The 26,059-nt window shown below is 40.5% G+C and overlaps 1 protein-coding gene across 2 annotated transcripts in view; it reads right to left on the reverse strand.

The window, feature by feature from the left end:
- Positions 1-1,186: 1,186 nt before the first annotated feature.
- The window catches only part of LOC102463960 (deacylase AADAC), a 105,154-nt gene continuing 80,281 nt past the window's right edge, over positions 1,187-26,059 (reverse strand). For both annotated transcript variants that reach the window (XM_075937731.2, XM_006115950.5), the window contains exons 2-5: positions 16,683-16,905; positions 14,520-14,589; positions 7,841-8,012; positions 1,187-6,583 (exon numbers count right to left, since the gene is read on the reverse strand). In XM_075937731.2, the coding sequence (XP_075793846.1) occupies positions 5,975-6,583; positions 7,841-8,012; positions 14,520-14,589; positions 16,683-16,905 (1,074 nt within the window). In that variant the 3' untranslated portion in view covers positions 1,187-5,974. The remainder of the gene's footprint in view (positions 6,584-7,840; positions 8,013-14,519; positions 14,590-16,682; positions 16,906-26,059) is intronic.

The following is a 26,059-nucleotide window of genomic DNA, read 5'->3' on the forward strand; positions in this document are numbered from 1 at the left end:
ATTATCAAATGCAGCAACTGTCTAGCTTTTGCCGTAAAAAAATATAATTTCATGAGCCAGTCAAGCTCTGGTGCTTATTATTAATGGTACGCATAGTTTGTTTGACTGGATGTCTCTCTGTATATGCAAAAAATTGCTTTCACAGATGAATACTCTGTCAATGGGTTTTAGAGCTATATTTACTGTATGTATAGTACTTAGGTAGTATGTAAGTACTAGAGCAGCAGTTTTGTAACTTCCCCCACCCTTTTGCAAGTATGAATTAGTTTTCTTTCCTCCAAATACAACCAACATAGTATAAATAATACTTTGGTGTTATTGGGCATTAAATATAGCACCGCTACATGAAGCAAGGACAGTTCTGAGCTGAGGCTACGTCTATTCTACAAGGTTTTTGCGCAAGAAGTCTTTTGCAGAAGAGTTCTTGTGCAAAAACTTCTTGCGCAAAAGCACGTCCACACTGCATGGACGCTCTTGCACAAGAAAGCTTTGACGGCCATTAACAGAATGGCCATCAGAGTACCTGTGCTTTTTCGGCTAGGCTCTATTTGTTCAAGAAACCCCTGCGGAGCATCCACACATGCCTTTTTGCATAACAGCTGCAGCATAAAAAGGAGTTATGTCTCATAAAAGGAGGTTTACCGATGCCAGAAAAAGCCCTCTGATATGCTGTTTTACTGCCAATTTACTTGAGCAAAAGCGCATTTGAGGTTTGGACGCTCCACAGGTTTTTGCGCAAAAACGGCCATTTTTTTATGCAAAAACCTTGCAGTGTAGATGTAGCCTGAGGGTAGTTTAATTAAAACATATCTCATGGAGTAGCTAAGAAAATCTGTCTTTAGTTTTTAAAACGCCTTCCTAAAATCAAACACAAGATGCCCTAGAAGATGGAGAATTAGGTCACAGAACATTCCATTACCCCCCTGCCAACTGCTAATTAGAATTTCATATTTTCATTATGGACATGTAATAGCAACTGTCCCCTCAGAAAAATGAGTCCTTTGCTTGACATGGCACACACTGTTAAGTGAGAAGGGAGTATTGTCTCTGCTAGCTTGAATGTCTCAGCCCTATTCATTTATGATAGAAACTGAAGCAATTCCCTTAGCCAGCTTCCCTTTTTGTAGAGGATTTTTCAAAAGCATCCAAATGCCTTAGCAATACAAAATACAAGACTATGTAGCACTTTAAAGACTAACAAGATGGTTTATTAGATGATGAGCTTTCGTGGGCCAGACCCACTTCCTCAGATCAAATAGTGGAAGAAAATAGTCACAGACATATATACCAAAGGATACAATTAAAAAAATGAACACATATGAAAAGGCAAATCACATTTCAGAACAGAAGGGGAATGCGGGGGGGGGGGGGGGAAGGAAGGTGAATGCCTGTGAGTTAATGATATTAGAGGTGGGGAAGGGTAGATGTCTGTGAGTTAATAGTATTAGAGGTGATAATTGGGGAAGCTATCTTTGTAATGGGTAAGATAGCTGGGGTCTTTGTTCAGCCCCCCCGCGGAGAGTGTCGAGACTAACACGGCTACATTTCTATCACTATTCTATTAGCAATACAAGTCTCCTCGATTTAGTAGATGGAAAGGTCCCAGGCTGAAATCCTTGATAATGAAATGTAATTGAGACCTATGTCCTCATAGATAAGAGCAAATACAATTAGGGTTGCATGGTCTACGTTAGTACTAACATTTTCTTATTTTGGGGTGACTGGCTTTGCAAATTACATGTTTTTCTATGTGGATTTTTTTTTAAGCAAAGTATAAGAATTCCTGAGGTTGAGCGCGTCTGACTTAGAACATACTAAGGGCAGGGATGCATCAATGAATTTGCAAGTGAGCAACAAATCTTTTCACTAGTATGTCAGTTTGAATCCAGCTCACTAGGGTGAAGATTAAGGTGCTACAGGACTCCTTGTTGCTTTTGCAGATCCAGACTAACATACTGTCCCTCTGATAGGGTATGGATTGTTTCTATCTAAATTCTAAAGGATGTTTGGGTGCCCTTATTGGGGATGAGTTTGGTGGGTCTCAGTGTCAGCTTATACATCACAATTCATCCCTACAATTGGGGCCAATTGCCATACAATGGCTAAGAGTGGCCAAGAACTGCCTGGGTTGTATAGACTAAATGCCTGCTTCAGGGTAGGGTGGGGACAGCAAACCTGTCTTGCAGATAGACAGCAAGATCCAGTCACCAACCCTGATTCAGCACAATTTTGTATGGGAGGACATTCATAATTATTTGGAAATTAGGTGTGACTATGCAAGTCAGCTCCTTCTGTAATTTAAATTTACATAATGCCACACTTGGAGCTACCCAAACATTGACAGTGCCTCCTACTCCCTCTGAACCGCCTTCCCACTCTGTCCTGACTCATTCCTAAATCCTTTGCAGCCACCCCATCAGTCTAAATGTATATAAAATGTATACAGAGTAAAAACATTAAAAACTATGAAAGTCACCTTTTAAGCTTAACTATAGAAGCCTGACAATAGCTTAGAAATGTCAGTCAGGCCAACCCCATGCCTAACTCCAATCTTTCTGTATTTCTGGGTGTGTCTAGACTACAGGTTTTTGTTTTTGTTTTTGTTTTAAAGTGGCCTTTTTTTAAAAAAAACTTTCTCTGTGTCTAGACTGCTGCTGTGTTCTTTCGAAAGTAAATCGAAAGAACGCAGCAGTTTTTTCGACCACAGAAAACCTCGTTGTATGAGGAATAACGCCTTTTTTCAAAGTGCTCTTTTGAAAAAAGGCTCTATGTAATACAATCTGTGCTTTTTTGAAAGAGAGCATCCAGACTGCCTGGGTACTCTCTTTCAAAAAAGTGGCTTGCTTTTTCAAAAGTACTGGTTGTAGTCTAGATGCTTTTTTTCGAAAGAGGCTTTTTCAAAAGTATCTTTTGAAAAAGCTTCTTTCAAAAGAGGCTTGCAGTCTAGACTTAGCCAAACAAAGCTTAACAACAGGTGCATTTAGTAATGAAGGGACAAATGAGGCTATGTCTACACTACACACTTATTTTGAAATAACTTATGTTATTTCAAAATAACAGAGTGCGTGTCTAGCCTATGTCTGCACTACAAAGAAAAGTCGGAAAAAGATACACAAATTGCAAATCACAATTTGCGAATCTTTTTCTGCTTTTCTTCTGAAAAAGGCTTTTTCGACATTTGGCCCAGCTACACAGAGCCAAATGTCGGAAAAAACCCTCTTTCGGAACATCCCTTCTTCCTCATAAAATGAAGTTTACAAGAATGCCAAAAAATGTTTCTGCTTTTCGGAATTTTTGGGGGGAAAGCAGACACATTCTTTGGATGCAGCAGAGCTTTTCTGGGATACCTCCAGTATTCTGGAAAATCTCTGCAGTCTAGACATAGCCCTACACAGCAAGCCCATTATTTTGAAATAATTTTGAAATAATGGGCTTCTTACTCCAACTTCTGTAACCCTTATTTCATGAGCAATGGAAGTCGAAGAAAGAGCATTCTTCTTTTGACTTCCTGCTGTGTAGGCAGCGCCAAAAGTTGAGTTAAGGTACTTTGAGTTCAGCTATGCAATTAACATAGCTGAAGTTGTGTATCTTAACTCGACTTTAGCCTGCAATATGGATGTATCCTGAGTTCTAATAGTGATGCCCTGAATGTTGTGTTGGGAACTTTTTTGGGGGGAGGGAGGTCCTTTCAAAATTCAACAAAATATTTAAGGCTTAAATTTAACTCATCTATGTTTTCCATCTCAAGTCACATTTTATATTTTTCAGAATTTCAAAAAGCTGAGCCAACACACTGTTTTTCTATCTAGGGCAGAGTTGTTTACATGTGCAAAACCAACTGTGCTTTAAAATATTAGTATCTTGTTGGTCAGTATGTACCCAAATCTCAGTTCCTGCAACATGTATACATGAGGAGAGGAGGGGAACAACCACTCTTCTATTTATTATTTGAACTCTTCTAACAGACTGAATGAGGAGTGACCTTTTCTAAACATTTATAATCAGAATGTCATTTTAGCAGCAGTGCTTTGGTGTTTGTGTGGATAAAAACGATTAAAAAGATGATAAGCAACAATGGCCACACAATTCAGCTCCTGACTACTGATCTCCATGTTTGCCGCCAGTTGTGCACCTCCTTTCTTCCCTGAGCTAATACCCATAAAATGATACTTGAAGCCTCACTATGTAATTTAAAACCAGCTTTTTCTATTGCTGAAACTAGAGGAAACCATTCTGAGTAAGGAAAATAGAATGGGGATTAAAATGGCCTATTTCACAGCAAGCCTTAGAATTTTCTTATCTGTCTATGATAGTATTCACCCAAAACTGAAGCAGAGGCAACTACAATATACATGATTATATTACAATAAAAAGAAGGGTCAGCCTGAAAATATAGGTGAGCATTAACTAGATAGTGTGTTGGGAAAACATGCAAACTTTACAGACTAATTTTCAAGAGAGAGAGCACACCTAAGAGAATGTTCTTTAGTTCCATGAAGCCCCCTGCTGTTAGAAAAGAGGAACTGTGCTTCTTGAGCTATGCATAGTTGTCCACACTGCACAAAGCTTGGTAAGGTTCCTGCTCCGAATCTAGTATAATTCATATGTAGTCCCAGGCTCACATCACTTCTTTTTTATTGATACATTTATTTCAACTACTTTCCTTTCAAAAGGGACAAAAGTCTTCAAGATGGTTAGAAGATACTGACCACTTATAACTCCATCAAAATCAATGTGGGGGGTCCATCATCTCATAGGATTTGGCCCAAATTAATTATACTGCTTATTTTTATATATACAGAGTGAGCTTCTTTATTCTCTCCTATAAACACAAGAGTTTGAAAGATGCACAGTACATTGTGGTAGAATCAAAGGCAAGTTTAATTTTTATAACAATGATGAAAAAATGAAGGAAAAATAGGATAATCATTACACACAAGTTCTCTTTTTTACATAGCTGTAAAAAGGTTGCCTTCTTGAAGACTGAGTTTTTCTTAGAGAGAAAATACACGTTACCAGCACATCAAAAATCAATAAATATTCAAATAGATATATGTACAAAACAAACAAAAATTCAGGGATGTGACTTTTAATGAATTCCAAAACATTTTAGACACATTTGTAATGTACTTATGTTTGTGGTAAAGCATATACATGCAATATTGACTGAGATTTGTGTCTTGAGTCCATACCATGAGTAAGTATAGATTTAAAATTGTGCTGTATGCAAATATTATACTAACGGAATAAATTCAGCAACCCTGAAATCATAAGGTTTACATGTAATGAGTAATAAGAGAAACACAAGCCACAAAATGGAGTTATTGTAAGGTTGTAATCTTCAGCATTTTGTTTTGATGATACAGTACCCAATGCTGTTAAATTACATTTTTTTCCTTCCAGTAAACAAAAGTTAATGATTGTGATCAGACAAAGTCTAATAATGGCACAAAACCTAATTATCTATTTATAAAAAGCAGTCATATTCAAATTCAGTTATTTTTTCAACTGCTTCCTTAAACTCTGCCAAGAAGACAAACATACCCACACAAGTGCAAGCCATAAAGGCATGTCAGGCTTAGATAAAATTGTTTCCTTACTTCAACAATGGAATTTGGTTCCTAAACTGCCATTCATCTCCATCTCCAGACTCATTTCTCACTGATGACTATGGGAACTGATTGCTACGGATGATATTAAATAGGATACAACAAACATTCTGTTGTTATGTAATCACTGATAGCCATTCAAGGACATGGGGAAGGACACTAAGAAGGATCAGCACACATACAGGCTAATAAGTCATGGAGCATCGATTGTTATAGACAAGTACTGAAAGACAGATATTCCTTGGGGACTATGCTTTGGCAATTTCACATCCACAGTGTTTGGTGGGGATCATTTTCTCCCCAAATACAGTGTTCCAACCAGACCCATGATTAAGAGCCAAATGCATTAAATATGCATTTTCACTTTATAAGTTCATATTTAACCACTCAATATATTTATTTGCAACTCTGTGTCCTAGAGCTAAATGAGTTGGGCTTGTAATAAACATTAGAACCCCATGAATTGCTCCCTCAATGTGGTCATGTATTACTTCAATTCCTGCTTCTCTAAGTCGTGAGACATACATGAGTCCATCATCTCTCAAGACATCATGTTGACATGTGAGGACATATGTCATAGGTAAGCCAAGTAACTTGGTGTCATCAGCCAAGAGTGGTGCTGCTCTTGGATCCAGAAATCCTGGATATTTTTTTCCAAACCTGGAACTTCCATACTTTGGGCCCACATAAACATGATCCTTTTTAAATTCTTCAGGCAGCAAATTACTCCAGTTTACAAGCCTAAACAAATGGCTTGATTCTGCAGGGACATGCCTATTGGAAGCCATTGCTTCTTTGAGAGAGATGTCAGTAGTAAAGTATTCACTCCAGAATCTGACCATCAATGACCTGGGTAGAATCGGCTTGTTCTCATTATCTCTATAGGATGGCGAATCCAGATCAAGGGTCTGAAGAGCAGGGTAAAGTAAGACTTGGATCTTAAGTTTAACTTTAACTTCAAGGTCCTCTAGCAGCTGTAAAAAATTAAAATATTTACATAATCAAAGGTTTCAGTTTCCCGACAATGAGTGAAGATCCTACAATAAATGGAATTAATATGTTTATTTTACAGTATAAGCAAAATAAAGTAAAACATAACAGATTATTTAAAAAAAACCTTTTAGTTCATAGGAAGGTCACTAAGACAACATTGTTGTATAAAAGCCCTGAGCAGAATCCTGAATGATATTAACTGTTTTGCCCTATAAAGTGCTAAGTGAAGAAATGGCTCCATATTGTTTCTTACTCTGAATGAAAATAATACATCTGAAAATGTTCTTCTTTAAAGGGCATTAATTGGAAGTCACTGGTGCATTTCTAATGAGCAAAAAATGCTATTTTGTAATATTCATGATTTATGAAGCATAGATTTTTTTGAGACTTCATTAATTATTTTGCACTACATAAACTGTATCCACTTGTCTTATTAAATCCGAGGAGAGATTTAGAGCTATAATAATTGAGCTTTCATGCATCCTTAACGCATGAAGAACAAAATGAGAGTACATGAAATAAATTCAACATCATGGTTGCTTAAAATGTCATGCTAGCCTTCACCCAGCTGTACTGACCACCATGAACATGGAACACTTCCAAAGCAGCAACAATACAAAATACAAGTTTTTCCCAGAGCAGACATCCTTCAGTACAGATTGAGTGTCTTAACTAAACAGAACAACCTGCTTACAAAACTGTATTAACACAGATCAGTTGCTCACATTTAATCACCTTTTGGAATAGCACTTTAATCAAAATAGACCAAATTCTGCATTTTTTTTAAATCCCTTTTATATGGACTTTCACCTGAGAAATGGCTGCATGACTTGACACTAATTATTATTTTATGAAGTAGAGCTTTTTTCTGAAGGAGTATGCAGATTTAGAAAGTGCCCCCCAAACATGTTCTGACATCTGCTGCAGAGTTTTATCAGGAACTGCTATAGTGTTACTAAGTAGAAGCATCACTAATAACAACTAAAGTATATTGTGTGCTGCAGCAGTTTGTTCAATCTGAGACATTAAAACCACATTCACCAACCTGAGAACTGATGTTTTCTCTCTACGCACTTACAGCCGCTCACTGACACCAGCATAAATGTAGATGAAAAATAATTGGGAGGCACATTTTTCTTTAATGAACAGAGATATTTGCGTGCGGTGTTGCTGAATTACCCTGGTAAGAAAAATGAGTAGAACAAACTCTCTAGACCTGTAAAATATAAGCCACATACCTTCTGTGCCACTGCTGCGGCCAAGTTACCTCCTGCACTATCTCCTGAAACACAGATCCGATGTGGGTCCACCCCATATTGTGCAAGAACACTGTTTTGTAGAAAAAACTTCACTACAGTATACACGTCTTCAAACTGAACTGGAAAATGATACTTGGGTGCTAATCTATACCTGTGGGCAAGAAAAACAGGTATTATTTGGAGCTGCTTGACAAAACAAACATGTTTCAAAGTTGTTGATTTGTATGAACATTCACACATTATTTCAGTGGCAAAAAATTTCTGACACACAACTGTTTTTTCCAACCTGACAATTCTAGAAGGAAATATTGAGAAACAGCCATGTCACACTCAGAACGTAAGGGAATTAATGTGCATTTTCACAATCTATTGGAGTGCCCGTTGATTTAATATTAGTCTTACAAGATAATGTAATTACTGCATTGGCATCTGGTGCATCAAGGCAATTTCCTATTGCAAAGAGGAGGCTATGAAAACAATAGAATCCTAGAAGTAGTCTTCAATTGATTGCATTATTGTGTTCTGCAGTTTTTCTGTAATTAGGCACCCATGCTCATCAATTATTTGCTCAGCATTGCAAATGGCTCTGTGATAGTCACATTTGGATAGTGATCTGAAAATAAAATCCATGTTTGACCTTTAATAATGAATTCCCAGTGGACAATCCTTTGAAAAAAAGACACACAGCTACATAACCATCCTGAGTAATTAGGCACGACAGCCTAACATCCAAAGCAGATTGCAGAGTTAAACAAAGGGATCTCACAAAACTGGGTGATGGGGAAATAAAATGGTAGATGAAATTCAGTGTTGATAAATGCCAAGTACAGCACATTGGAAAACATAATACCAACTACACATTCAGACTTCATCATTTTGTATTAGCTGTTACCTCTCAAGAAAGAGCTCTTGGTGTTATCATAGAACGTTCTCTGAAAACATCTGCTCAATCTGCAGAGGCAGTAAAAAAAAAGCTAATGGAATGTTTGGAACCATTAAGACGGGGATCAATAATAAGACAAAAAATATCAGAAGGCCATTACACAAAGCCATGATACACCTACACACTGAATAGTGCATGAAGTTTTTGTAACTTCAGCTGAGCAAACACATATTAGAATTAGAAAAAGTACAATAAGAATGATTTAAAAAACAACAAATAGTCTAGTAGCACCTTAAAGACTAACAAAACATTTAGATTTTATCATGAGCTTTCGTGGGCTCAACCCACTTATTCAGATGACAGGAGTGTTGGAAGTCCAAGAATAAATAAGGGAAGGAGAGGGGGAGAGAAAGAGGGAGAGGAAAAAATGGAGGAGGAGAAGAAAAAAATGAGACTGTGAGTAGATAGCCGAGTTAGCCTGTAACAGGAAAAACTTAAAAAACAACAAATAGTCTAGTAGCACCTTAAAGACTGAATGCAGTGGTGGGTTCCTGGGTTCCTGGATGAACTGTATAGAATCTGGTGTTGGTCATCTTCCTTTCCAAGTGCAAACTAATGGTTCTTATGAGCCTCTTGTAACTATTTAGTCTTTAAGGTGCTATTAGACTATTTGTTGTTTTTTAAGGTTTTCCTGATACAGACTAACTCGGCTACCCCTCTGAAGTTTTAGAATAAGAAAGAGAGTTTAAAAAGACTGGCACTTTTCGGCTTGGAAAAGTGAACTAAGGAGGGATATGATTGAGGTCTATAAAATAATGAATGGTGTGGAGAAGGTGAAATGGTTATTTACCCCTTCACATAGCAGAAGAACCAGAAGTCAGTCAATGAAATTAATAGACAGCAGGTTTAAAGGAAAGGTAAGTACTGCTTCACACAGTGGCTAGTCAACTCGTGGAACTTATTGCCAGGGAATTTTCTGAAGGCCAAGAGTATAACTGAATAAAAAAAGAGAATTAGTTGAGTTCATTGAAAATAGGGCCATCAATGGCTCGTTGCCAAAATGGTCAGGGATAGAAATCCAAGCTGTGGGTATCCCTAAGCTTCTGACTGCCGGATGGAGGGTCTGGATAACATGGGATGGTTCATGTGATAATTTCCCTGTTTTATGGCACTGTTGGAAAGTAGGAAAATTAGCTAGATGGACTATTGATCTGATCGGGCATGTCCGTTCTTAAGCTTTATAGTACAGACCATAGTTATAAGGGATGTTCACTGCCAGAAAGCAGGAGTGGGATACTGCCATGCTCAGAGCTATTACAGAGGCACAGGGCCTCCACACAAATGGCACTGGCCACTTGCAGATTTCTTGGGGTCCATATGAACACATGGGGATCTTCCAAGTTTTACAGTGGCCACTGCAATCTTTTCTTGGGGAGGGAAATGTCATATGCCATCCCCCTACAAGAGTGGAATATGCAGTGGGGAGGGACTCTAAGAAGAGCATGGAAACTTCCTTCCTCTGCAACCCTTTTCATGGACTTTTCTGTAGGAAGGAATGACCTGGTGTAGAGGTTTTTCTATTATGCCCAACACTCTAGCAATGGAGTGCTTGTTATAAAGCTCTTGCTTCAAGGATGTAGAATTCAACTATAAAAATCTATTCCTGAGTGAACTAGCATGATGAGGTGTGGATACCCCACATTAGGCCAGAAGTCATTAATACCACACTGTACACACACACACACACACATGGCCATACTGGACATACTCGAAGTGCTGTGCCAGTATAAAAGGGAACAGCTCATCTCAGTCAGGGGCAGAAGGGAAACTGAAGAGGAAGGATCTGTGGTGGAAAACTAGCCACAGCCCCTGCTGGTGGAAACTGGAGACCCAGAGGAACAAAATAGTCTTCTATGGCCAATGGAGTCCCAGGGAAAGACTTGTGCTGAGGAACCTGGAAACCCTGAGGCTTCATGGACTGCCAGACCGCAGACTATGATAGGGAGTGACCCAGGGAGGGTGTGGTATCTCCCAGATGGGTGAGATGATTATGTTTTGGTGGGATTCCCCACTGAGCCAGTGGCAGAGTCTGCCATCACGGCTACAGTTCTGGGTCAGGACCCGGTGGAGTTGGGTGGGCCCAGGTTCCTCTCCCTGGGCCTTCGGCCCCCTATTGGTGGCCCCTATGGTATTGGCCATTAGGTCATGCTGCCCTGTACCGAGAGGCCACCCTAATAGGCTCTGGCTGCCAGACCACCCTGCCCTGGATACTAGGGCTATTGCCTTCACTCTAGGCCTTGGACCTCTGGGTTGTGAGGTTACAGACTAACAGACTTGACCACGGTGCCCACACACCCATTAGCCATCCCATGATAGGACCGGGTGTGCACACACCACTACAACTAGTTTATAATGAAGAATCCTAATTTTCTAAATAAAATCAAACTGTATATTTCAAAGTTATAAAAATGTAAAAATTGAAATATGAAAAAAGACACAGGGCAGCTTCAGGCACCGTTTAAAAGATGCGAAATATGGCTTCCAATCTGTAGATGATTTTTCACTATTTCATATATGTCTCTTAAAAGTAGACCCACTCTTTTTAATAGATCAATACAGAATTATATAAAATATTGCCCTAATAATTGAAAACCAGCTTCTCTCACCATCTCCTAGAGTGGCCAGGTGCCCAGTTTTTGAGCAGAAAGTAAGTTGAAAAGGGAACCTGACAGTGTCCCATCATCTCTATTGACTGGACACTCAAAGTCCAGTTATTGTGGATGAAGAAAGTGGAGAAGCACTGGGTTACCACCTGTACCAGTTCCTACTCAACTGGGGCTGCCTCCTACCTGCATTGGGCAGCTGCAGCTTCCGGCCTCAGACCCACAGGTGAGTCCCACCCGACCCAGGCAGAATGGTTAGAGGTGTAACAATATGGTTTTTCTATTGCCATATTGGAAAGCCTAAATCCTTCCTCTGCAGCCAGACTGAAGAGCAGCAGCCATTAGCTGTAAAGCTTGGGGGTCACATACTCACATTCCATCTAAATTGCATTACAATAGTGTCATACCAGACTGTTCAGAAGGAGATTCCATCCTAATGGCAACCAATACACCCGGTAAAGAAACAGATCTCAAGATGGGTAAAGAAAACTTAGTTTAACAGCATTTTGTCTGGCAAGAAACTGTTTATCAATAGTTGAGGTTGCAGAACCCTCGTTCTATGATTATGGTCCTCACTTTCCTATTGTTTGGCTGTGTGGTCTCTGTCTATTTTGTAATTGTTTCTGTTTGTTATATAATTAATTTTGCTAGGTGTCAATCAACTAAGGTGGAGGGTATGATTGGTTAGGTAGATCTGTTACAATATGTTACAACTGGTTAGTAAAATTAGAGTAAAATAATTGGTTAAGGTAGCTAACCAGGACTCAAGTTTTACTGGGGTCCAAGAAGGAGACCAGCAGGAAAGGGAAAGAGGAAGAAAAGGGAAAAGGAAGAAAGAAACAGAAAGAAGAAGAAGAAGGGGGAAAGACTTGGAAGAAAGGACTCACCTCCAAGACCCAGCCTAAGATCAGAGCTGCCAGGACTCCTCTGCACGACTGAGATGTGCAGCAGCCAGGATCAGATGAGAGTGACCTTGCCTGGTCAACAGGGGAAGTTGCCTGTTTATCAGGATTGGTGAGCATGGCACTGTATGTAGCATGTATATTCTGCTTGCTTGGCAATTGTCAATAGAGAGTAAGGATATTACTGTGTAAGGTTCTTTCAATGGTAAAAGATCCTGAAGACATGCAGGAAGTTATGCCCTAAGCACTAGGAATTGGGTAAGGGTGGGTGTGTAAATTAACAGGGTTGCACCTTGAGCCCTAGGAGGTGGGTAAAGGTGTGTGTCCCTAAAGTGTGGAAGCGATAAAGAAATATGTGCGGGTAACAGGTGGGAATAGAAAAGCAGAGAATGACAAGGGGAAGAGCAGTGGACAGGGGCAAGGTCTGGGGGGAAGAGGTGGGGCTAGGGAAGTTCTGGCATTTCTGGTTTAGTGTCCAGTTTTTAAAAATATTACCCCAAGTTGACAACCCTACTCCCCCATGCACAGACCAACCAAATTTAATTTCGCTTTGTAATGGCATTCTAAAGGTGTGGATTCCATGCAGGTCTTTTTACCATTTGACTGAGCTGCTTTGGATCAGTCCTCTGGAAGAAGAAGGAAAAGCATTCAGGAAGGGTGCTGCTCTTTACCACCCTAAATCATTCCCTGAAAATGAAGCTGTGGGTTCTGGCTCTAGCCTGTTCAGTTTTCTGCAAGGAAGTAGGGGCCTACTGTGAGAGAGGAAATAAAATGAGAGCAGTAGGGTTTATCCCTATCTAGGGCTGTGTCTAAACTACACCCCTCTGTCAGCAAAGGGATGTAAATGAAGCACTTTGAAAGTGCAAATGAAGCGGGGATTTAAATATCCTGTGTTTCATTTGCATAATCGCGCCATGGCGTTGTTTCGAACAAGCGCCATTTCAAAACTGAAACCATGGTTTAGATGCGATTTTTTCGACAACAGGGTGTGTTTTCAAAAGATCCGGTACTGATTATGCAAATGAAACATGGGATATTTACATCCCTGCTTCATTTGCACTTTCAGAGTGCTTCATTTACATCCCTCTGACAACAGAGGGGTGTAGTTTAGGCACAGTCTAGATACAGAGCAGAAATGTAGCTACCTAGGCCAGTGTTTCTCAAACTTTTTTTAAAAAGTACCACTTAATATATATATATAAGTACCCCCAGCCCTCCCACGCTAACCCAATGCACCCACCCCTCCCCCAGAGCCAGGCACTCCCAGCTCCCTCCTTACCCAGTGCCAGGCATATGGCAACCTTACCTTTGAAGTGTCTGCTCCCTCCACCTGGCCCTGCCTCAGCGGCTTGTCTACAGGGAGCAAGTGGCCTGCCAGCACTGGGCTTGCCACCTGGGGGTGTGTGTTCCCAGCCTGGCGCCCCCCTGTGGCACCCCGGGGCAACTGCCCCCCCCCCCCCACCAGCTATGCCACTGATGCGGGGGGGGGGGGAGGGTGTCCTTTGGAGCAATGCTTATTGTGCCACTTCACCGCCTTTTAGCTCCTCTCTGCGCCGCCTCAGGAGCTAAAACGGGCAATGGGGATGTGTTGTACTGGGCTGCTAGTGGGGGTGAGAGGTAATGCGCGTCTCCAGATCCAGCTGCCCTCCCTGTGGGAGCACACCAAGGAGGCTGCCAGAGAGGAAACAAACTAGGAGAGATGGCCGTGATTTTTTTTCCCTTCCTCTCCCTGCAATTTGGAACTGCCCCGAGTCTCACCGGAGCCGCCGCCGCCGCCATAGCAGCCACGCGCTTTTCCCACCAGTGCTGGGGCGTGTGTACAGAGCGGCTGTTAACATCTGGGGCACGGCTCTGAACATTCCATTTGACAGGCACATGCCACTGCCCCCTCCCCAACCCCTTTCATGGCAAAATCCCAGACATTTTTGGCCAAATTTCACTTGCGTTGACGTACCACCCAGACTTCTCTCACGTACCCTTAAGGGTACACGTACCACTGGTTGCGAAATACTGACCTAGGCTATGCCCCTCACAAAAGAATACCCATGCACCACCACAGGGACAATGTTCACTATTAAAATCTTTGCAATTTTGTTTGCAAGTAATTATCATTAACCACATAAAACACAAACCCCCAACACAAATATATAGGAAACAAAGGGCCATTTATCCCAACCCCTAAGTCAAGCTAGAAACAGAATCTCTCTTACTCGACTGATACAACAACAGCATTTAGCTTGCTTGCAGTCCATCTTGAGAGGAGGTCATAGGGCTCCATGGCTGAAATGAAATAAATCACTTGAAGCATATTTGATTGCACTTAAAAACAAATATGTAAACAGCCCCACTTGGCAGAAATCTGGTCCCTTTTCAAAATCTCCACAGTTCATTGCCTTCACAGCAGTGCAATTCAACTGCTGTACTTACAACTTTATCGAGAAGCACAAAGGAAATCTAATGATTCAACTCTTGCTTGAACCCATACAAGACAACATCCATGAAAGAACAATGCATTATTTAAACTCATGAAGGCGTAAGTTTTATGGTGGAGAAAAAAGGAATGAAAATGACACCATGGAGCAGATTTATCTTTCAGTCACATGCGTGCAATCATGCTGAAATTAAAGAGGTTGCATGTCTGTTAGAGAAGCAAATTTGTCTTAAGTCTCTGGCACACTAGCAGCCAGCTTCCCTAGTATAGGGAGCAATGCAATGCAATTTATATAGGGTCATTAGGAATTTAAGCCATAGATGCTTTGTTTGTGTTACCAGTACAGCTGTGGCTGCTTGTCCTAAAATGGTAATTTATAACAACTTATTAAGTTGTTAAAGTACATTAAGAAAAAAACAGAGAATGTGTGTGCTGAGGGAGAATATGACTGGGTATCATTCCAATTGAACAATACTATCAAAAGCACAGCACAAAAAATTAAATGTTTTTATAATGCCTTGTTGGAAATAACGTGGAAGACGACAAAGTAAAAACAAGCAGGGAGATTGCCTCCTAAAGTACAAAACTTAACTGAAACAAAACTTTACATTCTTCCAGGAGAATGCACAGCATGTGAAATGCAGAGCTAATAGGAAAACATTCCTCTAAATGGTAGAGACCCTTTTAAATTACTTGTGAGCCTTGGATTTATTTATACAGCATAGCACCCCAAGGGTGCCATGACAGACAAAGAGAAATATAATTAATGCAGTGGTAACTGAAGAAGCAAGCTCAGCTAAAAATCTCTCTCTCTTTTTTATATATAACACATTTTCTCTGCCAGTGAAAACACAAGACAGACAGGGCCCTTGCTCTAATTTCTTAAAATGATCTCCTAATTCAGGCCTTTGCTACAGGCACAATCCTGAAAATTACCCTCAATGGTAAAATAAATGTGAAAAGTTAATGTGTAACTGCCTTCTCATGAAGAAAAGGGGAACCCCTCAGTGCACTGACTTGTTAGGAGGGTTTCCTAAGGAGGCATTTTGAATAAAAGTACCTGCTTACAGGAGATATGGAGTAACAGACCTGACAACCTCAGCACTGCACTGTTTGATTTCTTCCAATTTTCTCTCTACGTTCATTTTTAAAAAACAAGGGGAATCTTAGGTTTGGGTCTGTCCTCTTTCTGTCAGAGAAAGGCAGGTGGTTGCTTTTTCTTTCCTCCTTTATAGACAGCAGAATCATGTGGAGTAGCATCTGGTAGTCAGAGCACCTCTATCTTCCATTCCTTTCCCTGGGTTGCGTTCTGGAGATATACCTATCCCATCTCATAGAACTGGAAGGCATCTTGGGAGGTCATCGAGTCCAGTCCCCTGCCCTCACGGCAGGACCAAGCACCATCCCTGGTTGTTTCTGCCTGGCTCTAAGATGCTGATGACTTGAGGATGCTTCTCTCCCCTGTCTTCAGCCCACTCTCATGGGTTAATTGTGAATGATAGGTGGATGCTCAAGAGAAGCTCAGTTGTTCTCTTGTGACGGATGCTTCTTCTTCCCTGTGAGGCTCCATCATCTGTGATTAAGCCTCTGCGGGGCCTTTCCTCTTCTGGGACACATCTTCTTTCCCCATTTAGATGCTATTCTCCCTTCTGAGGAACCAGCCCACTCCTGTTCCTGCTCCTTTTGTTAGCATAACAAATCCATGTGCCACAGATAACATTTATATGATCTCATACACAGGAATGTGCAACTAGAACCTTTATTCTGCCCCTGTATCATCTGAGCTACAAGAGAACTACTACAAGAGAACTACTGCAACTGTGATCAATAGCAGGTCCCTTTATTGTTTGTGTGGACCAGTGACTAGAAGGCAACATTCTTACTAAGGTGAGACCTTTTGGTACAAGGTTCTTGCCAGTGAAAAGAAGAATCTTGCATTTACCTGAGCCTCCCACACACCAGCCTCCACCGTGAATGTAAATCACTGCCCTTCTGAGCCCACTGGATTGCTTCTTGGGTATGAACAAACGGACTGGAACATTGTTGAATTTTGTGTCAGTGACTGTCATATTTTCATCTGATACTGGTGCGGTGTACTCCATACTTGTGATCATCATCAGAACTTCCATGTAGTGCATCAGACCTAGCCACTCAGTCAATTCAGCCTAAGATCAAAGGAAATAAAAATAATGTTTAACTCTAGTATCTTATGTATAGAGTGAACCATTCTGGTGCATTACATATTAAGTACAATAAAGGCCCTTCTTTTCTTTATTTAAATCAATAGTAGTTTTACCATTAACCTTTTTTCCACTAAGCTCATCCACTGGTGGTTGCCAATTTCCTGGCCAACTGTATCAGTTTGTAGCAAGTCATACTACCCACTGCCCATTATTTCCCCATCTCTTTTGTGTGCTCTGATCTGAAAAGGAACTTAGGAGCTTCCAAAACCGGGCTTTGTATCTGAATGGAATGTGAGCAGAGGGAGAACTCATCACTGATCTCATTGTAGTTCTGCTTAAAAACGGATTGACAAGTTTATTTAGCATATCAAGCACAAGTTTAACAACAATGGCGTGGATAGGGAATCCAGGGGCAGGTTTTTGGGTTGGGGTGAGGGTGGGTACATCATTTACATTATAGTGATATGAGCCCAGCGAGCTGATTACATGCCCTTATGCCACATTATATCATGTACCCCGTGGTAGTGACCCACGCATACAAAGAGCCCACATCTCTCAGCATACAAGTTGTGCTCCATATATTTAAAACAAACAAAGGGAAGTTTTTCTTCACTCAGTGCCAGTCAACCTGTGGAACTCCTTGCTAGAGGATGCATTTGTGGTTTTTAAAGTAAAAGGTTCAGAAATGTGGCTAGCCCCAAGGAGGCGCAGAAACAGGCAAACTATTACTAAATATCTTTTAAACTTTTATTAAAGGGCATGTACGTATAAATTATTGTTTTATCAATTTCTTACATACGTAGGCACCAAGTAATTATTAGAATGACCAATAAGCAAAATGCAATACAGTAAAGAAAATTCCTTGAGGTTTCTCTAAATCCCAATAGTGGTTAACAAGGGACTAGGGATTATTAACAGTTACATTTACATCAGTCTTACTTATAAGACTAATCATTTATCTAAAACTTTTAACACTACTACTTAACAATACTTACATTTAACAGACACAAACTACAACAACAACAACATATTTGGTATTCGTTATGTTTGGTATATGTTACGCTCTACAGGAACTCATTTGGTTCAGTGAGCGGGAGGTGGCCCTCGGGTGATCAGTCCTCGGACCTGGCTCATATTCTGCCTTCCAATGTTTATTCGGGATTCCTCAGTTTGATACAGGAAGGGAAGCTGTTTTATAGAGAAAGCTTTTGCGTGCTTTTTGAGATAGGCTAGCAGACCCTGTCTGTTAAGTGACAGGAGAAAGGGGGTGAGATGGTTTCCTGTTTTTCCTTTTCTGCCTTATCGGGCATGGCACAGTCAGCACAACCAGCACGAACTTTACATGAACTCTTTAGGTCTGGTTTTGGTTCCTGTTCCTCTCTGATCTTTAAGTTACATAGTGTAAGGGTTTTTCATCAAAAGTTGACCTTTTGCTTGGTGGCAATATGCACGAGGGGCCTGGCCAGCAAAGAGCCTGCTTTCACAACAGTAAAGGCTAGAACTTTAACAGGGTTCAAAAAAGAGCTAGATAGATTCATGGAGGTTAGGTCCATCAATGGCTATTAGCCAGGATGGGTAGGAATGGTGTCTCTAGCCTCTGTTTCTCTGGAGGTAGGTGACATGGGAGGGACCACATAAGGTTTACCTGTTGTGATCCCTCCCTCTGGGGCATCTGGTATTGGCCACTGTCGGCAGACAGGATACTAGGATAGATGGACCTTTGGTCTGACCCCGTATGGTCGTTCTTATGTTCTTATATGGCTAGTGAAGAACATGTAAATTCTGGTGGATGATGGAAGGGAAGGTGGGGAGTTAGAGCAGGTGGTGTGTTGAGATACCCATAAAACATATAGGAGTGTGTGTTACCCCAGATGTAGGTAATTGGCTGTTTATAGTAGCCCAGAATATATTTATTAGTGAGAGCGCTTTCCCTAAGGGGTAGGCATACTGTTTTTAGTAACCTAGGTTATACTATTAGGGTGAGTGTGGAAGGAAATTAGGGAGGAAGTAAATATGAGAATGCTTGGGGGATGAAGGCAGGGTTTCTGTGAAGCCTACAGCTTGTCAGGGTTTCTGTGAAGCCTACAGCCATTATGGGGTAGACCTGGTGGTGCCCCTGGTCGTGTCCTGCTAAGGTGGGTGGTTTATAGAGTCACAAAGTCTATTATCATGGGGAAAGACCAATGCTTTCCCAGGTCGTCTGCATCCCTCGGCATCCTCTTCTTCTGCATACTCATCCTCTTTCTCTTTCCTGTTTTGAGGTGCACCTTTCGAGGGGGACACACATCTCTGGGGGGGAAATAGGTAAGGTGCCCCCAGAGTGCCCTGGCCAAGTCCCCCACAGTGAGTGGCAGTGACTCAGTCCATGAGGGGGGAGGGAAAAAGGGGAAAAGGGAAACCCCCCAAAAAACCTCCCATAGTGTCATGTGACACTAAGTCCATTATCTTCTCTGTCCCTCGGAGTTCTCTTCTGCAGCATCCTTTTCCTCTTTTCATCTTTGGCCACAGCTGTTGGGGGAACATAGCCTTCCAGGTGGGGAAGGTAGGTGAGATACCCCTGGATTTGCCCATGCCATTCCCCCAACAGTGGGTGAGAGTAACTCAGTACCATGGTTATCATCAAAATCATAGTTCAAACTCATGGTCACAATTCCAAAGACATAGTCCAGTCCCATAGTCACAGCCCAAAGTCCAAAGTCATAACATAGATCCCAAAGTCAAAGTCCATACTCAGGCCTACAGTCTTCTGTGTCCCTTGGCGTCCTCTTCCTCCATGTCCTCTATTTTGTTTGTGAGACACACCTGATGGGGAAGGGTGGCCTTTCTCGGGGAGATAGTGAGGAAAATGTAGCACAATATGGTACTGTATTTTAACTACACTTATTATGTGTTTTATGCAAAAATTTCCTTCATACCTTCATATAGAATGCATAGCAACAAATAAAAAATAGCACGAGTCAATATAAAAACAAATCAATTGAGATTGGCCTTATATGCCAACAGGGACATGCTTGTCCCTCTCTGTAGCTGCAGAGAACACACCCAGAGAGACAAAAGGGAGAAAGGAAAAAACCCAAATTCCTTTCTCCCAGTTTGAAAGTCCCACCTACATTCCTAGTAGTACTCTAAATAGCCCATTTCAGCATCTACGCTCATCTGTTTTTGTATTTGTTTATGATGACATCAGCTGCATACTAGTCAGCCATGCTTAGGCAAGCACTAAAATATCAGAGTAATGATTTATATATAACAAACATATATTTCCTGAAATCAATAGACTAAAGCTAGGTCTACACTTTTTTTTTTTTTGCACAGAAGAGGATATGCAAATGGATGCTCATTTGCAGGGGAAAAAAACCTTTTTTCGCAAGATCCTGTAAACCTCGATTTTTGAGGAATAAGGGATCTTGTGAAAAAGGGTTGTTGTTTTTTTCTGATAAATGGCCCCATCTACATGGGACTTTTTATCGGCAAACCTCTTTTGCAAAAAGAATCGGAAGAAGATATGCAAATGAGCATGCCATTTTCATATCTTCTTCCACAAAAGAAAAAAAAAGAAAAAAAAGAAACGCAGTCTAGACATAGCCTGAGTAAGATTAAGTTTTTCCAAAGAGGCAAAAACAGGTCTCCATTTCAGAGGAGTCTGAATATGACAGAATGGCCTTACTATAGTGGAAGGCATATTTTAAATGAATACCCTGGTCTGCTCCTGGTAAGGTCAAACAACCTCATAAGATTCTCAGTAGAGTTCTGCAGGCCTGCTATTCAGTACCTATCTATGACAATTAGATGTTCCAAGCAGTACGTGGAAAACACATTCACAGTTTCTAAATAGTCCCTGATTATTTAAGAGGTAGACAACTGCCCCTAAATGGCGATAACATGACTGGTTTAAGATTTGGTGCTCAATATCAAGATAGCACAAGAATTAGAAAGACAGTTTGGATCAGATTCAAAGTCTACCTAGTGGAGTCCAATAGCCTATCTCTGACCATAGTCTGCACTCAGATTCATCAGAGGAAGGTGTCAAAAGTCACATTAGGCAGAAATGGGATAATCTGAGTCCATATTGCGGTCCTCTTTCTCCCTTACTGGTAGAAACAGTGTTAAACCCTGACATACATTTTGGAAGAGGTGTAAAAGTATTATAACACTGGATATGCTTCTTATTGGTATACATATCCAATCTCCCTTTGAATTTGCCATGGGTTTGCCCTCAGTGACATCTGCTGACAATGAGTGCCACAGTCTAATTTCATGCAGTGTGAAAAATATTGGTATTGAAGCTTTTAGCTTCCTTGAATTTCACATTTTATTCATATGTGAGAGAGTAATAACAGAAGCCCACAAAGCATCTTTTTCAGACCATTTGTTATTTTAGGCTATGTCGAGACTACATTCCTCTTTTGAAAGAGGCCTGTAAATGAAGCAAATTGAAAGTGCAAATGAAGCACGGATTTAAATATCCAGTGCTTCATTTGCATATTTGTGTCCGAGCGCTTTTTCAAAACGGGTTTTTTGAAAGTGAAATCTCAGTCTAGACGGGGTTCTTTCGGGGGGAAAAACCCCTTTTTCAAAAGAACCCATGTTCCTGAAAACATGTGGAGTACGGGTTCTTTCAAAAAAGGGGTTGGTTTTTTTTTTTTTTTTTAAAGAACCCTGTCTAAACAGCGCTTTCACTTTTGAAAAACCCTTTTTTGAAAACGCGCTCGGACACGAATATGCAAATGAAGTGATGGATATTTAAATCCACGCTTCATTTGTACTTTCGATTTGCTTCATTTACATTCCTCTTTTGAAAGAAACCTTTATGTTGGTCATAAATTCATATTTTACTTTATTTAAAATGAAGTTTGATAAATTAACACAAAAAAGTTAAAACACCTAATCCGTTTAATAATTTAAATTAAACCATTCTCCCTAGCTGCAGCACTAGCAAAATGGCTCGAGTGTAATTATGTAATTAACAGTGAGTTTCCATTAGCAACTGGTGGTCCATGGAAAGGTTTACATTGAACCAGGTGGTTCACGGGCCAAAAAGTTTGAGAACCACTGAAATAGAGGCACCCCCAGCCTCTCCCACCGAGTTAGTGCAATGCAAGTTGAATTAATGCAATTGCAGTATAGTTGCAAGGGAAGGTCCTCTGGGGGCCAAACTCTGTTGGCAGAGGCCAATGGGAGGAGTTCTTAGAAGGTCACACAACACCCTTTACTTACAGTCATGTGTCCATCTTAACACTGGAAGTCCTGCCAGAGGTGGGACTTTATGTGACAGGTGGGCTTAGCCTAAGGGGGCTGGAGGGTGTGGCTAATGTGTCCCTATTTTTGTTTCAGAAAATATTGTCACTGTATCCATACCACAAAATATAGGAGTGATACAAACATAATAAATGATATTATTATTATTTGGCAGATTATAACATTTTTGCAGATTTTTACATGGCATAATTCATTGCCATGCTATAATATTGATATTGATAATATTTTAAAGTGATCCCCAAATTCCATACAGCGTAACATCCATAATCACTTTTGTTGCCCTTTCCTGAATCCCCTTTGTTCTGTCACCTCCTTTAGAGATGGGCGATGGATATTGCATGCCATGGATCAAGCCACATTTTTTATTTATAGATTTACTTTTATAGAACTGCTTACTTGCATAGTTATTAGACTACAAAATTCTGCTTGACTCCATTGACCTCTACTGAATGTGACCCGCTGTCTCTTTTTATTATATATAGACATTTGGATCAACTTTTTCCCTTTTGTTCTGCAAAATGCTAAGCATCGTTGTCATTGCTATCGCTATTTATGCTGCCAGTGAAACATATGCACCTCGCTGGCTTCTTAACTCCGCCCTGAAGGGAAGGCTTGGTCAAGTCCACACTGGCACTTTACAGCGTTGTAACTTTCTGTCTCATGGGTGTGAAAACACAGCCCCACCACCCAAGTGCAGCAAATTACAGTGCCATCAAATGCCAATGCGGACTGTACTCCCAGTTCTGTTAGCTACTCCCCTCAGGGGGGTGGTTTACATAGAGTACGGGGAGAGCTCTCTCCCAGTGCTCATGTTGTGGCCACATTTTCAGTTTAAAGTGCTGTGATGTAGCAGCACTTTAAACTGTTCAGTGTAGACAAAGCCTATGTGACCTTCAACTGTCCCTTTCCATCAGCAGCAACAGTCTTTTACTGTTATACTTCCAGTTATACTTACAGGCTATGGCTACACTACATGCTTTGCTGAAAGAGGCAATGCAAATGAAACGTGTATTAGCATTTTCTCATGCTTCATTTGCATATTCTCTTTCATTCCGTTTTTGCTCAAGGGATTTTTGTGGGAAAGGCACAAGGATCTTGCACAAAAAGGGGATTTTGTACAAAAAGAAAAGGTCCATACTGTTTGTTTTTGCACAAAAAACCCACAAAGCCATATTGGGCATAGAGCTGACTATAAAAGCAAAAGGGAAAAGGACTGGAGTTTGGGTCTAATTCTGTTTCAATCGAGTGATCTTTTTTAAAACTTTGAATAACACTGCTACTTATTCCTGTTTTGTTTGTCTGAACTGAGCATTCCAAACAATTTTTATCAGTACATAATCTAAAGAATGAAGAGATTATAAATCAGGACAGAGCCAGGCTGTCACAAGTTTTGTGTCAGCATTCTGCTTCTGCCTTGGCAATCATGTGTTACACACAGAGATATTTTTTCAAGCCAGTCCTGCAGAGAAGCACTAACTGAACTCTACCTGCGGTGCTGATTCAATGTCGCCTATAGCACAGTGCTCTCTTTGCCTGATTTAATCAGCCTGCCAACCATAGGCCATACATAATAAGATCTGAAACATCTCTACTATAAAACATTAGTGCCCCTTTGTGCCCTTTCCCCATTATTTTGCTACTTTCCCCATTCAGTCTTGGATAATGAATGCATCAGCTACTTAGTATTCCATTCCCCAGAAAGATATTCCATTCCATTTTTATAAGTCAGTTCAGTAGATTTTGATAGAAATATCCAGACACCATACATTCCTTATCCTGCAGAAAAACGCTAGCAAAATGGCCATCCCAGATGGATGAAGGGAATGAAATTTACCAGCTCATCTAAAGCTTGGGACTGATCCGGGTATAATATCCCCTAATGAACTGCAGGTGGAGAAAGGCCATGTTTATGGAGTCTCCCTTTCTCTGTCATACCACATAAATACAGGTTGGACCTCAGATGAGGGATTTTCCCAGACCCTGGCCCCTCCCTAGCCCAGATGAGCCACACGCCAGCTCTTGGGCCCCAACCTTTCTGCAGCACCCCAGGACTCTCTGATCCTAGAACATCCATGGTCAGGCTGGACCATGGATGTTGCCAAAGCAGAGCATCCCAGATTTTAGAGGTGCAACCTGTATAAAATTTAAACGTTTTGCAGTTTTCTGAAGTAGCTCAGTTATGTTTCATGCCTTTTGAAAAGCAAACCAACAGGCTTTTCCAGCTGAAGTGCTCAGTGGTAAACAAAGGCTATTTCTCATTCTTTACTCCCCACCAGTCTAACATCTCAATTCAGAAGCCAGGAATTGCACAAATAATACTTGTCAAAGTAATTGTGTCAGTCACAGCAATAGTATTCCAATTCACTCTTAATTGTGTTTCAGACCCGCACTCTACAATTGTTCTCTCTAAAAATCAAATCTTCAGGTAAAGTAGATGTAAAGTTTCTCTAGTGCAGTTTCTGAATTCATCAATGTAAACAGAGAGAATATAACCTTTCAAAAAGATTAGTCTTGTATTTTTTTCTGGCTTGTTTCTTTTTCCACTTGCTTCTCCTCCCTAACCCCCTTCAAGTGGAGCTCTGGGTTTTAAAAATATTGAAACCTAGTCCCTCTGTTGCTTTAAAATGTTTAGCTAGAACATGTGGACATCATTATACATGAGCAATGGAATAACAGAACAATGCCATAGTAGCAGGCAAGTCAATGAAGAATTCAGCTTCTGAAATTAAAGTTGGATACTTTTAGAATTAGACACCATTTAACTGTTATCATACAAAGCTTATCACAAGTGTTTCTGTGGGGCTCTTTTTAAACTACTATTTAAATCACTGCTAAATGTAGTCCATTAAGCCATAGTTTGATCCCAATCACACCAACATAAATCAATGCAGCTTCACTTATGCTTGCACTAGCTATTTTAGATTCACATTTTAATGTTACTACTTAGACACAGCATCACATTTTCTGACTTAATAGTACGATACAGTTTTCAGGAACTGGATGAGTTTAATCCAAATATTAACAAAGGTCAGGGGAATGTACTGAAGAAAGCAATACTGTGTTGACAGATGGATTGAATAAGATCACACAACAGGCTTTTTTGGTCTAATTTCTAGGATTCTGCCAGTGATAAAATACATACAAGGATGCATATTTGTTGGATTTTGAATAAACTCACTTGATTTTCAAAAAGATATTCTCCAGTAACTCCTTTTTAAAAAGGTAAAAATGTACTTGATGCTGTGTTAAACCCCTGAATTATAAAGAGTTAGTTAAAATGAAAAATTAAGGCTGAGAAAAAAAGCTGTATAAGAAATTCAAGGCCTTGTTGTGAATTACTTTTAGAATAGAATTCAGAAAGATCATATGCTTCTCAGGTGACAGGCAACTTATTTTTAAAATCTTCCCACAGAGTTCATGTTTAGGAACCCTCTGCTTCACTCTACTGGAACAAAAAAAAAAAAAAAATTGAAATTGATTTAAAAAAATCAGAACAGCAGCAGAGGAGAAATAGTGTCTCCTAAACTTCATACTCCTTTGTTACTGCTACACTTCTGACCCTTTGATTCTGCTGAAAAAGGAACTGCCTCCCATGAATTGTTCCATAGGAATGACTAATGCTGCATTTACCCAGCTTTCTCAGGGTCACCTGTGCCACCCAACTCTACTGCAAGGCTTCTGCAGGGTTTCAGAGAGAAGTCTGAACAGAACTGGGCGATGGTCACTTTATGGCATTTCTCCCTTCTCTGAAGCTTATGAGGTCCCCTAGGCACCTGCTCATTTTTTTGGATGGGCTGTTGAACATGCTAATCAAGTAGAAGCAATAAGTGCATTTACTTAGAGGGAGCTTTACTGCCAGAAATTATGCGGAGGCTGA

This window comes from Pelodiscus sinensis, chromosome 10 (assembly GCF_052426305.1).
Source record: "Pelodiscus sinensis isolate ZL-2025 chromosome 10, ASM5242630v1, whole genome shotgun sequence".
Classification (NCBI taxonomy): Eukaryota; Metazoa; Chordata; order Testudines; family Trionychidae; genus Pelodiscus; species Pelodiscus sinensis.